General features: G+C 43.4%; 2 protein-coding genes across 2 annotated transcripts in view; both read right to left on the reverse strand.

Annotated features, from left to right (window-relative positions):
• The window catches only part of NFRKB (nuclear factor related to kappaB binding protein), an 18164-nt gene extending 5840 nt beyond the window's left edge, over positions 1–12324 (reverse strand). The window contains exons 1-21 of the mRNA XM_017738336.1: positions 12262–12324; positions 11459–11736; positions 10849–11050; positions 10630–10757; positions 9346–9520; positions 9050–9151; positions 8433–8506; positions 7935–8019; positions 7526–7706; positions 7219–7327; positions 6617–6743; positions 5570–5635; positions 4545–4624; positions 4420–4460; positions 3953–4013; positions 2942–3116; positions 2508–2614; positions 1935–2058; positions 1470–1546; positions 628–848; positions 3–123 (exon numbers count right to left, since the gene is read on the reverse strand). Coding sequence (XP_017593825.1) covers positions 3–123; positions 628–848; positions 1470–1546; positions 1935–2058; positions 2508–2614; positions 2942–3116; positions 3953–4013; positions 4420–4460; positions 4545–4624; positions 5570–5635; positions 6617–6743; positions 7219–7327; positions 7526–7706; positions 7935–8019; positions 8433–8506; positions 9050–9151; positions 9346–9520; positions 10630–10757; positions 10849–11050; positions 11459–11653 — 2451 coding nt within the window. The 5' untranslated portion in view covers positions 11654–11736; positions 12262–12324. The remainder of the gene's footprint in view (positions 1–2; positions 124–627; positions 849–1469; positions 1547–1934; positions 2059–2507; positions 2615–2941; positions 3117–3952; positions 4014–4419; positions 4461–4544; positions 4625–5569; positions 5636–6616; positions 6744–7218; positions 7328–7525; positions 7707–7934; positions 8020–8432; positions 8507–9049; positions 9152–9345; positions 9521–10629; positions 10758–10848; positions 11051–11458; positions 11737–12261) is intronic.
• Positions 12325–13769: 1445 nt separating this feature from the next.
• Positions 13770–15157, reverse strand: part of PRDM10 (PR/SET domain 10) — a 40435-nt gene continuing 39047 nt past the window's right edge. The window contains 1 exon segment of the mRNA XM_017738512.1: positions 13770–15157. This exon segment is cut by the window's right edge and continues 1484 nt beyond it. The gene's annotated coding sequence lies outside the window, so the exon portion shown is untranslated.

A 15157-nucleotide genomic window follows, 5' to 3' on the forward strand; every position in this document is an offset into this window, starting at 1 on the left:
GACGAGCCACTGTGACTGACCACACGCGGGGTGGGCGCTGGCCCCGGCTGCGCCTGTGAGCTCTGAGCTGGGGACAGCAATGTCCCCAGCTGGGGCATGGTGGGGGAGGACACCAGGAGAACACTACAGAAAAGATGGAGCCAGTAGGTCAGCAAAGATGTAGGAAATTCACACAATCACAGAATCACTGAGGTTGGAAAAGACCTCTGAGATTGAGTCCAACCTGTGACCGATCCCCACCTTGTCACCCAGCCCAGAGCACTGAGTGCCGTGTCCAGTTGTTCCTTGAACAACTCTGGGAATGGGGACACCACCACCTCCCTGGGCAAGCTCTTTCAATGTCTAATCATGCTTTCTGTGAAGAAATTCCTCCTGATGCCCAGCCTGAAGCTCCCCTGGCACAGCTTGAGACTATGCCCTCTTGTCCTGTTGCTGTTTCCTGGGTGAAGAGTCCAACTCCCACCAGCCTCCAACCTCCTTTCAGGGAGTTGTAGAGAGTGATAAGGTCATCCCTGAGCCTCCCCTTCTCCAGGCTAAATAACCCCAACTCCCTCATTACTGAATGATACAAATTACTGAAAAACAGCCAGCAGCATTCCCAAGTGCCATAGGGGACAGAAGCAGTACCTCTGGCTGGGTTTTGCTGGCTCTGACCCAGCACCAGATACACTCTTGCTGACCGCAGACACCGGTGGGGGTGAGATGGGTGTTGCTGGCAATGCGGGTGCAGTTGGTGTCACGGGAGTCACAGGAGTTGGTGGCATGCTGGAGTCACTGAGGCTCAGCTGACTGGGCTCTGCTGTGCTGGTGGGGAGGGCTTTCACAGCACCCTCCTTGCTACTCGACTTCTACAAAGAAACCACATCCAGCATCACAAAAACTGGGGTTGATTGCTGCCCCCTGCAGTAGGCTGAGCACTTTAACCTGAGTTCTGTATGGTGAATGAGGCCCCATTGAAATCAAACATGACTGACTGCCTTTCCTCAGCTGCAGCCACGGATGAATTGGTGTGTTTGGCTGCTCCTGCTCACAGGGGAAAGTGCACCTCAGTTGTGACAAACATTCAGAACACACAGATTTCCACCTTGGTTAATGTGCCAACAGCCAAGTACTTCAGATGTGTTTAATATCAGCTTCAGCACAGCAAGGGGGAGAACAACAGACATGTTCCACACAGTCTGTTACAAATTAACCTCAAAACGAGATCTGAAAGACTATCCCTTTGATAGGGAGCACAAACGAATTCCATTGATCTTTCTGCTGAGAGGATAGCAGTGGAAGCTGGGTGGAGGAAAAGTTCCCTCTCTCCCTCAATTTTGTGCACTGACATTCATATACATCATGAATTGCTAACTCAAATGTGGTAATTTTCATCACCAGCCATGGATGCAGAATTTATGGATTAAATTACGACTAATCTCCTTCTCAATCCCAAAAGCAGCTGTGCAACCCTGAGCAAAGAAATCTACCATTTTAGCTGGAGGTTTTGGCTTCTGAAGAGCTTTCTTGGCCTTTGCTGCAGCAGCTTGAGCGTGATGGATCCGTTCTGCAAGGACAAATTAATGGTTAGAGCTCCTGAACAAAAGCAAACTGATTTAAGGAAGAGGCTAAGTAAGAGCTGCAGATTCTTCTTCAGACAAGGAATTAAATACACACAGTCATGTAACAGTGCAAAGAAAAACATCTAGTAAAATTAGCCAAAAAGGCTGAAAATAAGACACATAAGAACATACATCTGCAGTTCTTGCACGTGGGATGGTATTTTTCAAACAAATGCTTGAGAGTGACATGCTGCTCTCTAAGACTGGGTTTAAGTGCTGAAGGACTAACATGAACAAACTGACTAGAAAGAAAAGCTACACTCACAAATTAATGTTCATCCATCTTTATAAACATCATTTTTAATTCTTAAGATACCACCAACCCGGGCTTACCAAACTCTTCCTCGCTCCTGTCCCGGTGCAGGTAGATCCACAACTTCCGCCCAATATCGTATTTCACACAGGGATCTTTCTCATAATGCAGTCGGTCCAGAGCACCACTAACAACAGTGTTAACCTGAAGTTGAGAATTCACAGATTACAAGATGTCCCTCGCTGGACTGGCCAAAATTGTCGAATAGCAAAGTGATCCTATTTGGTATAAAACCTGAGTAAGCTGTGAGCAATCTCCATCTGAGTGAGAACTGACTGAGAGCAGATGTTGCAGCACAGGATGCTGTTTGCCACCTTGGATTAAATGGAGCTTCCACCAAAGCTCTGAAAATTGACTTTCTCAATCTAAAATGTGAGCAGCTCTACGATAATGCTACTTCTGTGGCTTCTCTAGCTGGTTTTTCATCATCCTAAGTTGGTGCAGGTTTGCAGCTGCTCACCATAGTAGTACACAGCTCCGTTTTGCGGATCACAGCAGCATAAAAACTACTGGGCCTTTGCCACTGAATACTGCCTGGGTCTGTGCAGTGTGTTTTTATGAGAATCTGAGACCAGACATGACATCCAACTTACCTGAGCACTGGTGACATCTGGAGCTAGGAACTGGGAATCTTTGAGCAGCTCACAGATTTCAGCTCGAGTTCCCTCTCCATTAGGAAGGCGAGCAGCAGCATCACGAACTGAAACACAAAACCAGACCTTAAACTTCCAGCTGTTACTGGGCAGCTGTACTCAGGTACTCCAGCAGATACATTTTGGGACTGCTCTATTACCCTTGCTCTCATAGTGCCTACTTCCTCACTAAAATCTAGCCCTTAAAATCCCCCAAAATATGCGGAGAGGTTATAAAGGATCATTTTAAAGTACATCAACTGTGCCAACTTTGTGCTAAGAGTGATGAACTTGGGGAACAGCATTCATCCCCAATGTAGATCCTGAAGTTGTTGTTTGAGGGGTCAGAGGAATGCTTTTCTTCTTCAAAAAAGTTTTTTTGGCCATGACCTTACCAAGGGACAAAATGGTGACATATGCTGGTCTGTCTGAGCGCAGGAGAGAATGTTCCCGGGCTTTGTTTAAGGAGGTTTCCTTGTCAAACACCCCCTTCACAGGACCAACAACCGACTCGAAGCCGTGCATCCGGAAGGTGAAGGCTTTGTGGGGCTGGCTGTAACGGTAACGCTCCTGGAGGAGGACACAAGAGTACTGACTTCACCAGGCAGCAGCAAAGCCTTATGTTATATTACAAGGTAAGTTGTTTTCATTCTCTAAAGAAAGCCTATTTAAACTAAAGGCTCAAATACTGCTGTATAAACTTATTTTGGATCAAGAAAATCACAAACTACTTCATGCAAAATACAACGCTCCTCCGAAGCAAGGTGTGCAGGTGCAATGCATTCACTGTCAAGCAGCTGCACAGACTAGAGAGGTGCCAGAAATACAACAGAGATACACCTTCTGTCCCCTTCCCCTTCCTCCCTTTATCTGGCTAAAGAGAGATCTCCAAAATTTAACTTAATTCTCTCCTGCAGACAGCAAATGGAGAGAAGGGAGAAGAATCCCCATCATGTGTTTTCCCTCTAATTCCCACTTGCCTCTATTACAGACAAGATAACTGAGTGGATGGGTGCACTTATTGACACTTATTTTCTGCTTGCACACATACATGCCCAAAAAATAAAGAGACAAGTCATCCTCCCATGATGGGGGATGGCAAAGGAGACAATGGGGTTGGCACTACCAACTGACACTATCAATTTCATTGACTTTATCCAATTAATTTTTACCAAATTAATTTTACCTACTGGAAATACTGATGGTTTTGAAACAAGCAGCTAGGCTATATCATTAGCAAGTTTTATGCAAGGTCAAGATACTGACTTCACGGCAGAAGCAACATATCAATTCTTCACATTAACTACATTTGTGTAGAGTATAAAACTGCCATCCCACACAAATTCTCCTGGTTTAGTGGCCAACTGTTTCAGCATGTGCCTTTAAAATTACGATTCTCTTCTTACCTGCTCTTGAAACACCCGTTTCTCCTCTCCAGTGCTAGGCCGGACTATGTAGTCTGTCCTTCTGAAAGAAAGGGCACCATCACTTCTGAGCACGGCGAGCCCACAACAGTCCCAAAGGATTAATCCCCTCATCCTTCTGCAATTCTTCTAAACAGATTCTGAAAGCATTTACGGTAGCAAAAGTAAGCCCTGCAGAGATCTTAAAATATGCTCTGTGCACTACCTGAAGGCAAGCAAGGACTGTAAATAGTATCATTATCAGAACCTAAGTTAGATTGCAGCTTTGCTCTGCTAATATATGCAAACTTGGATAAAATCAGTCGCCTTTATGAAGTCCAGTTACTGCATTTATAAAATCAGACTATCAAATTTTAAAATTGTTTTATTTTAAGATCCAGAGGCACAAGGCCCAAACCTCACAGCTTCAGTACCACTACAAAGGCTTTCAAGCTCTGTTACACACTTACACTCTGGGCAGTGGCATGGCATCTGAGCTGTCTTCATTCTCCTATTGAGAAAGAGAGAAATGTCAGCGTTGGGTAGAACACAGTCAGGTTTTGTGCTCCTAGAAGGTGATTTTTGTCTGACTCACTTTGAAAAAAGTCTGGTCTTTGGTCTCCAACCAGAGATGAAAGAGTGCTGCCAATTCCTTCTCATGATCTTGGTAACTACCTAGTAAGAAATGAGGAAAATGTAAAAATAGAAGTCATTTAATTGTTAGGAAGCCAGCTGCTTGTAATTCCCAGTCCTCTCCTGTTCCCTTCCCTTCTTGATGCATCACCAGTCACAGATGCTCAAACTGCAGTATTTGAACACCTCCAGGCTTAGGAAATACTAAATCCCAGTGATTCCCCTGTGCTGGTACAAAGGAGGGTGCTTCAACTCCTAGCACAGAAGGCAAGATGCTGTTTGGGACACAGTCACCTGTTCCCACTCTCCAAAGTAATCCCAGTTACTGAATCCCTGAGCAAAAACACATCCCTACATAACCTCCACCAAAAACTGTGGAAGGGATCAGAGGAAAAACTTCCTGACTCCAAATCTCTGCCAGTTTAAGCTTGCAAATATGATCACTAGAATCACCATAGTTAAGAATGAAAAATTCTGTGTTATTACTAAAGGAATGAACATAAACACAAAACATCTGTAATTCAGTCAGTATGAGCCTCAGCACATTGATCATCAATTTGCTCTTTGGTTCCCACTTTTAAAAATGAGAATAGTATCAGTTTGTTTCACAGAGAAGCTTAATTCATTTGCAATTGTAATAATCACTAATTACTCTGAATCATCAGAAGGTATGCTCTACAGAAGGGAGAATATGAAGGTGTTCAGACAAATTTGAAAGCTGACAAACATAGTTAAGTCAGCAACAGAAAGAAATGCAGCCCAGTGCCTTCACTCATTTATGGTCTGTCTGCTGCTGATATTGACGTCTTGTGAACACCTTGAATCCAAAACCCATATTAGCTCAGCAAAAAGAAAAGAAAATGCCTAACCATGGAAATAACAGCTCTGTGTTTCTCTCCAGGCTGCAGCAAGATGAAAAGTAAAGTCCTGGAGAAAACAACAAACCTTTACTGTAATACACATCACAGAAGAACACAAGGTACTCACCAACCAATTTCCACTGCTGAGTTTTTTCCTTGAATTCAACAAAAGGTGAGAAGCTGGAAGGAACATCTACAATGACAAATGTGCATGTCAGGGACATTATACAATTGTTCAACCTCAAAAGCCTACTGTGGTAATGCAAACTGTCAAGTTAAAGACTCACAGTGACAGAGCATTTTAAATGATTATGTAAGTGCATCTCTAAATTTATCCTTGCCCAAAGAGAAGGTGAGCATCTAAGAGTGTAAGGGCAAGCACAAGGAAAGAACAGAACAGGATAATGAGCCTTCCAACAACAGGCTGTCAGCTGAGAGCCTGTTCCTGCTGTTCACCATGTTCAGACCACTTATTTAGTGCACTGGGATGAGAAAATTGCCAGTTGAGAACTTTATCTTCAAGCTGAAGAGGAAAAAGAAATATGAGGCCCCAGGGACTGTTATTGTACAGTGAATATTCATGGACCCGTGGGAAGAGAACTTGGGATTTACAGTATTCACCAGCATTATGGACAGTATGCTGCATGGCCAATCTACTCTGTCTCTGCCTTTAAAACTTCCCACTAAGCAAATCAGAACCACAGAATAATTTAGTTTGAAAGGAATGGCTGAAACTCAGCTGGCCCAAGCCCAAGGTCCAAGCTGGGCCAACCTCATGTTTCAGTGGATTGCTCAGGGCATCATCTAGTTTATTTTTTATTATCTCCAAAGACAACTACAACGACTTCACACTGTGGGGGAAGAGACTAATCCCTTCCTGCTTCAGACACCCTGCCTGAAGCCACAATCTGAACACAAGAAACTGTCTGTCTAGAGGCAATTTCACAGACATTTTCACATACTTGGGAATCATGCTGAGTCTTATCTACTGTCCCCATGCAAAACAAGTCAACCACAACCAAGACATGTCAGCGAAACAGCCTATCACAGAAACACTGCCAGCAATACAAGGATTCATTGTGGCAATGAATGAAAAGTTGATTTGAGTATAATACAAACCAGCACTGACTAGAACAGAGGAACAAGCACCATTAGTATTTTTACCATCTCTTACCTCTGCTGTCACCTGTCAAATATTGCAAGGCAGGTAAAACCAATTCAGACCAGTTAGGGGCAAAGGAGAACCAGTTATTTAGTGCACTGGCATGAGAAGACTGCCAATCGAGAACTTTATCTTCAAGCTGAAGAGGAAATAGAATTATTTAATTAATGATCTCACACTTCCAACTATGACTGTCTTCACAGAAAACAAACCAGCTAAACATATGCAGGGGACAAAAAGGTTTTTATGTATGTAAAATCATCACCTGACTTTTTCAAGTAACCACAATATGGTGTTTCAGACAACAGCACCAAAGAAGGGGAAAACACTTCCCCATCTCTGCCTTAATATACAAAATGTATCTAACCATGATCTATAGAATGGCTATGGAAAGACTTACAGATTCAACTGACTAAACTCACGAAACACGTTAAAACCAGAATGTGGTAGCACTCCCACAGGGTTTAATTTCTTTAATATGTAATCTAAATCTTATTATAATTTACAGCAGAGTAAGTCTGGAGAAAAATCACTATTACAGAGCTATAAGAAGCTCCTCTATTCTTTAATTTTGCTTCCTGCAAAGATTCCTAGATGAGTGGGTGGTTCCTTACCACAGAGAGAGTAGCAGGCCCTTCCAGAAACAGTATCTCCAAAAGAAGGAAAAAGAAGCTGGATGATATTTCATTTATTTCAAGGCATGGCTTAATATCTTCAAGAGGTCTTCAAATGAAAGAGAACACAAGCAGAGTAACTTCCCTGAGCAAATATTCACCTCCATATACAAAGATGAACACCACACTTTTCACACATCCCAAACTGCACAAAAACACAGCCTGCAACAGTCCCACAAAAATGTAAGCTGAAACATGCTGCTTTTTCCATCCATGCAAGGTGTTCAGGGCCCTGTGAAGCACTTACTCCTCTTTGACAGATACTAGAGGGAGGGGGGAGAGTTCCTGAGACATTGATGGGAGTCCATCTGCATTGCCAAGAGAGTCAGCCAAATCTTCCACCTCAGATTTAATAACCTTCAGCTTCTTTTTTTTCTTATCTTCCTTTTCCTTCACCTTCTTCTTGAGGGTCACGAGGTCAAATAAAGCTTCAGATATGATAAAAGTTAAAAAGAATAATTAGCTTCTTACTGTACTTTTATGAGTCATAAACTATGTAAGTATATATCTAGAAATGTATGTTGTGTGCACATGTTCACACCTCAATCATTCCACCTTCCCGCTGCTGTCATAGATCTTTACTTTTCCCCTCAACAGAAAACCTCTAGTTTTTAAACCAACATATATGAAATTAAAAAGGCAAAGGATCCACTGACCTGCTAAGGAACCTTTCCTGCCAGCATTCACTCGAGTCATGATGTCCTCAAGGGTCAGGTCTGTTGTGACTAGATCAGGGTGATCCTACACAGGACAATGGGACAGAAATTAAATCAAGAAAGGACAAAGTGTTAAGACAGTAACAAGGTGAAGAAGTACCCAAGTACTAAAATGCACCAAGCTCAACCTGGATCAGCTTATTAAATTATTTACTGCAATAAAAGTTGGGAAGTCTTCTAACACTGAAATATAGAATTTCATCTCCCTTAAACACATAATTAAAATTACAAAATCCTTCTATCCAGATAAACATGACCAGGAGCTGCATCTATATACTGACAATTGAACCCAGGTTACAATAAAGGGCTGACAGGTGGGTGGACACAAAAAATAGCAATCATTTTGTCACCCAGAAGTACCCTGATCTTTATGGCAAAGAGATAAAAACATCAAAGATAAAATGTGGTCCCACCCCCCAAGACTTTTTGACATCTTACAGGCTGACGTTTTCGTTTCTCATGGTGCTTCTTCAACATCATCTTCAAATCACTTTCCCCAAGTTCTATCTTGTCTGCAATGAAAAGAATTCTTTGCAGTTTTTCCCTATTGTTACCTTCCACACTTCTTAGAATGCCATCTTCTATCCATTTACACTTACAGCAATCTCTAAATTTCAATAACTAATTTCTCCATGTATGAATTTCTTTCATTCATTCATTCATTTCAATGCTTCATTGGGTCATCAGATTTCACTGCTGATGCAACCATGGAAGAGAAAAGAAGCCAGAACCAGCCTGAAGGGTTTGTAGACTTGATTACAGTCACTTTAGGAGGGATTCTCAAGTATTTTGAACTGGACTATGCTAGTGCTTCAGCCACTAAAGGCAAAATACAACAGAGAAGTCAGTAGTATTACAGAAACTATGACTGTTGTTGGTCTTGCAAGAAGAAAAAGATTAAATAAACTGCGAAAAGAGCCAACTGTTGTGGAGACTGCAGAAATGAAGCATGACAAGATTTCGCATCAAACAACACATTTTCAAGGTAATTTCTTGCAGGGTCTCAAGGTAATTCTCGCCCCTCTATCCATACTGACCTCTCATTTGGTTCTCACCTGCAGTTTTCATGTCCAAGGTTGACAATGTGGGGATCACTCTCAGGGGAACTGGTGGACTTGAACAACGTGCTGGAGAACTTGGAGGCCAAGAGATTAGATCTAAAACAGAGATATAAATTTACTTCTGCAAGACCCATCGCCAATCTGTGCAACTATTATCCTGTGTTCATTAGATCCCAGCCAGTGGAAGTAGAGCCCAGAATCCAATCTTTTATCAAAGGCTCTCCCTCCACATCAAAAATATGTCTTCTTCCATTCACACCTGGAGTCTTTAGTTCAGCCCAGGGCATTACCTTCTTCATCAGAAGACAAGGTAGTGTCGCCACACTCCTCTTTCACTTCCCTCAGGATCTTCAAGTAGCGCCGATGTGTCCGTCTGTCTCGTTCTTCTGAGTCATATGATGGTGGGAAATGCTTTCTCCTTAGGGTCATGTCAGGGCCTCCTTTCCTGGCTAACTCCAGCAAGTGCTGAAAGGAGAGGTTCATGTGACATTAGCTATGTCAGCTACACTGCTGTAAGCCAGGACAGGTAAGCCCAGCTCAGATACTTCCAGCGAGGTTACCATGTGGTGCCGTCAGCACCTCAGATCTGTACAAGAGACAGCTTAGGAAGGATCGGTATCTGTCACACACAAGATTTTAAACCTAGCATTTTAGACCATCATTTAAAGGGGAGAAAAAAACCCCAGGTGAAATTTCTGCACCTTCTTCTACACACATAATAATATTTGTCATTTTATGTGGACTGTGGAGAAGAACTTAAATCATTGGTGTGAGATGTAGTTTCCAAGCAAACGTTTAACAATGACATGGAATACTCTCTCTTTTGAAAAAAACATTTTACCTCTCATGGCTACAGAGGAAATAACTTCCTATGTATTCCATACTGTTGTCCAGTGAAGTTGTGGATGCCCCATCCCTGCAAGTGTTCACGGCCAGGAGCAACCTGGCCTAGTTAAAGGTGTCCTTCCATGGCAGGGGATTGGAATGAGATGAGCTTTAAGGTTTCTTCCAACCCAAACTGTTCTGGGATTCTCTATTTCCCATAACACTGTAGGGCATTTTATAAAGACAGACTTTCTTCTTCCTCCCTACTCGCCATTTGTTTCAATGTCTAAGTGCAATGAAAGATAAATGAGCAACAAACACATTTCAGTTGGCAACAATTTGCTCACAGAAGTATTCATGGAGGAAGACTTTACCAGGGATTTGCAGGCATGAGAATGAGAGGTTTGGATCCACATATTCTCTACCTGTATTTAGCAACTGTACTTGTTTCAGAAATGGTAAACAAACAAAGGCAGAATGACTTGTTAACAAAGTAGCAAGTTGTAAAGGGGCAAATGCAGGAAGTGGGGACAAGGTGGACATGAAAAAAAGTACACACAAGTGAGAGCTATGAGAGTTACACAACCCGAAATCTGCAAATATAACAACGGGTCTGGTGTTCTCGCTGGGCCACTGGAAAAACCAGAAACATTACTCATTCAGTTCATTAAAGGAAAAGCCTCAGAGAACTGTGACTGCACCAAGACACGTTTTATAAAGACAAGCCATTCATCCCAGAGCACACTCACATTGCGGGAGGCGAGGATCTGCTTGAGCAGCCTGTAGAAGTACTGCTGCTGGGCACTCAGGTAGCGCTTGTACTGTGACTTGTAACAGAGCTGCCGGTACTTCACCACCTCAGGATTGAAGTGTCCATCTGTAACAAAGACGTAACACACACCTGGGTTTTCAGCTGCTAGCTGAGAACTTGCCCCAAACCCGCAGGGAAGCTCACGAGGCTGACTGACCCCGGAAGAGTTTCTGGGCGATGTGCAGGGGGTTCCCAAACCGAAAGTTCTCCCCGCTGAACAGCGCCGAGATGAGCTTGTTCTGGTGCTCTCGGTTGTTCTCAGGGAAGTGAGGCAGGAATTTTTTTAGGTGCTCTTGCTGCTCATCTGTCAGGACCTCCTGCCATGTTGACAAGCTGACAACCTCAAAGAAGATCTCAGGCTAAAGAAAGCAAGAAACAGCAGTGAAGAAAATGCAGCCAGGTCCTTGACCGTTTTCTAGCCCTTGATGCTTTTTAAGTAACACCAGTCACGAGACAGTGTTTCACGAAACACAGGAAACAACAGAGCATAAAAAGGAAAGGTGAGGACGTTGATACTACTAACAAGAAGAAAACAAATTCAAAACTTGTAACAATCTTCTTAAAGGCAATTTTAAAATAATAAGAATATAACAGAATTGATTTAAAAGATATTGTCCTGAGATTAATCAAAGACCACCTTGACACCTTTTCCAAGGCAGTCAGAAACACCTCCCCTTTTCAGTTTGCTCTGTGAGCCCCAAAAAGGGAGTTAAACGTGTCATTTATATAGAGGTTATGATAAGGTGAAGTGCCTCAGCACTACTCACATCCTCCAGGAGGTCCTCGGGCAGACTGACCCTGGTGGTGCCCAGCATGCAGTCCTCCATGATCCGTGTGCAATTGCCCTCCAGCTCCAGGGGGTCTGTGAGCATGTGATCCAGAGAATCCATCCTCCACCCCTCCGGCTCCTGGACGAGGACAGCAAAACCCTCAACGAATGAAAATCCCAAACGCAGATACATTCATCCTGATGTGAGGAGTGACAGAGGAGCCACCTTTCATGGGTGGTTGTTTAAATGGAAGCTGTGGAGTTGGCCTGCAATATCTATATACATATATAGCAAAGTTATTTTTTTATATATCTATACACATACAAACGTATATATATATATGTGTATATACACATGTATACACGCACACACACACATATACGTATATATAAAAATCACGTATATAGAAACATTCTCTCTTGAATTACAACACAGGCCATGCCAGTGGAGAAATGCTTTTCCAGACAGGTAGACTAGGAAGTAGAGCTGACCCATCTCACTTTGCTTCCCACCTACAGGAACCGTTTTCAACACTTCTTAACACCAGAAAAGACTACATTTAAATCCTGAAGGTGGTTTTAAGGTGCAGAACCGAAGGTCAGGTCTAAGGTGGGGTTTGTCTCAGGCTGAACGCGTGACAGGGCCAGGAGACCCGTCCCCACCGGCGCGGCACAGCCGGGCCGCTCTGGGCTGCGAGGAAACGCACGCAACACGCGAAATAAAGAACAGAGCAATAAAAAAACCCGCTGAGAACCGGGTGGGACAGCAAAGAAAACAGAGAAAACAGGTTTATTTCATACCACTCGGGCGGCCCGGCCGAAGACGGAAGGCAGCGGCGCTGCCGCGCCTGCGCGAACGCCCCGCCCCACCGCGCATGCGCGCGGCCATCGCTCGGTGGCCTGCGAGAGGCCGAGTTCGCGTTTCCCTAAAAATGAGGGATCTGCGGCTCGCTGAAGGCACGGGTTAGTCGTAGATTTATAGGGCTCGACTGCAGTCCTGTTCAGTGGATTAGTCATTGGGGTGCTGTGCTAGTGTTACTCTTAAGTGTTGAAAGGCTGAGTATTTAATGCAGCAAATTTTCCTACAGCACACAGAGGTTCCTCCTGGGCTCCTACGCCTTTACCCACTGCCAGCGCCCTCCAAGGACTCACATGTACAGTTTACAGAATAACACTCCTTTACTAAAATCTTGACAGGTTAAGGTTGAGGATTGCTGGTGACAGTAGCTGCCAGCAAAGATGTGTTCAAAGCAAAGGGCAGACAAGCTCTAATCCCTGACAAAACCTGGCTCACGATAAATCAGAGTGCAGGTCTTACCCAATGAGCGAGAGACACATTCATCGCAGAAGTTATGATGGACTCTTCCCTAACTTCTCCCTGTTTTTAACTCATTTTTATACTATTTCTTTACATTTAGGTGGAGCTTGAGTGGCTTGAGTCACACATCTTGGTGAGTGATGGTCATACCCTGGTAGTCCCTGAGATAAGCCTGGGATGGCGATATGAGTCACGCCTGGAGGGATTTTGTCATGGTTATTGATCCAACGGACATCATCCTTTATCTCTCTCAGTTTTCAGATGCTGTGTAGCTGCTCAGCTAAAAAGTACTACCTTTTAAATTTAAAAATAATTTTAAACAGTCCCTACTCTGCAAGAGTTTCAGCAGAGACAGAGGTACTCCACTCCACTCCTCCCTCCATTTACTCTCCCTTGGATTGCATTGTGGGAGGTCACAAATGCTGTGTTCCATGCAGAGACTAGCAAATATATTTCCCCCTGTAACTTCTATACTGTTATCATCCCATTTATCCACTCCCCACTTCCCTCACTCTCCCCGCACATCTTACCCCATAGAACAGACTGGTCGTCACAAGTGATTAAAAAAAAAAAAAGAAAAAAAGATTTATTATTTTCAGGTTTGTTTTTGTTTTTACACCTGCCAGGTTGCACAAGACTCTGAACACAACAACAGTCACCAAATGTACAATAAACATACACAGTTAAATAAGAGATGGGGCCCGAGCAGTCCAAGAGGTGCAAGATCAGGGTGCGTGGGCTGGGGTTGTTTTCTTTTACCTCCAGGAAAATACAGAATCTGACCCAAAACGCCTCCAAGGGACAGCATCTCCAAACAAAACATGGACCTTGCAGGCAACTGAGAGTACTCTGGATTTACACTTCTGTGGGACACGACTTAGAGAGATCTTTGGGTTGCTCTGGTTTAAAAATAATACATCCTGCGCTGCAGAAATGGAGACAAAAATCCACGCAATCTTTGCCATCTATGCAATCACTGTAGTTCCTTATTTTGGAAGGAAAATCTGTGGTACTTCCATTTCCAGGCATGCTTCTTTCACAAGGCATTCATTCAACTTGGGACATTTGGAATTACTTCACCTGGAGTCAGGCCAATAGCCCACGCATGCTGCTGCTGCAGGGCAGAGAAACTTTGATGAGGAAGATTTGAGTTCAAAAAGGCTGTTTTGAAATAGTTTTATGTTTTAAGTAGTTTTCAGTTTTAAATAACTGATACAACCTGTCCTCATTCATGAACCGTTCTAACAAAGGTGCATAGAGCAAAGGAGTTTTTAAACCCCATGTCTGCAACATCATTAATGGCAACATATTTCATGTTCATCTATTGTCAAACTTTTAAGACTTTTAAAATTGCTGCTGCAGGGTAGTATCCCAGTATTCCCAGTCTCCCATTTCCAAGTCTGCTATTTTCTGACTACTTGTAGCATTTGTGGCTTGTTATTAGGTCAGCAGCAGCCTAAAGAAAGCCAAGACAAAATTCTCCCTACTCTCTTCCCATACCAACAACGTTGCAAGGCCCAACATTGTATTTCCAAGGTCCTCAGCAATATGAATTCAAGTTACTTACTGGGCATTGTGGTTCCTTGCCCACGCTGCCACAGTGGCTGGGCTGCCAAATCCACAGAATTTAAAAGTCACTTTGCATCATTGCACTTGACCAAATGGGAGCTCTGGTCCACGTTAATGCTACCTGGCTCATTAATGCTCTGGTATGGTGGTTCAGCAAAAGAAGAGAAATCCCAGGACAAAGTAATCCACATTTTGGCAAGTCACTTCAAAGCTACCTCAGAACAGTTCTGAGCTGGCCAGTATTTGCCAACTGACTTATCTCAATACTATTTCCACGCCACATGAACGGATATGTTAATTACCAAAACAATACCTGCTACAAGGCTTTGCCCACAAGGAACCAGATTTCCTCTTGTGCAGCCTGACTGTAGAGTTCTCTCATATCCAAGAGCTTTGACTCCATAAAAGCTGATATGGCAATGGGTAGTGCTTACTCACATAGGTACCCCGCACCCCAATACATGGGAATGCCTACGGAAGAGTGCCACATTCACACTCGGTGCAGTACAAGAGAAAACAAATCAGAAAAACCTCTCGAGTTCTTCTGACTCAAGGGCCTCTAAGACACAACACCCTTCTTTGCTTTTGTTTCATGAATACATGTATCCTGTTATACACAGACACTCTGGGATGAGTTTTCCAGCAGTGAATGGAAATTCAGACACACACGGTATATCCCATCAGGGCTCAATGGCGTTCTAGTCATATTCTTGCAACCACCAGAATGCCTTAACCAACCAACCAAGACGACCTGTGAAGGAGAACTATGTAAGGAAAAACATACTACACAGCCTTAAAAGATAAACCTTC

The sequence above is a fragment of the Corvus brachyrhynchos genome, unplaced genomic scaffold, assembly GCF_000691975.1.
Source record: "Corvus brachyrhynchos isolate BGI_N302 unplaced genomic scaffold, ASM69197v1 scaffold46, whole genome shotgun sequence".
Classification (NCBI taxonomy): domain Eukaryota; kingdom Metazoa; phylum Chordata; class Aves; order Passeriformes; family Corvidae; genus Corvus; species Corvus brachyrhynchos.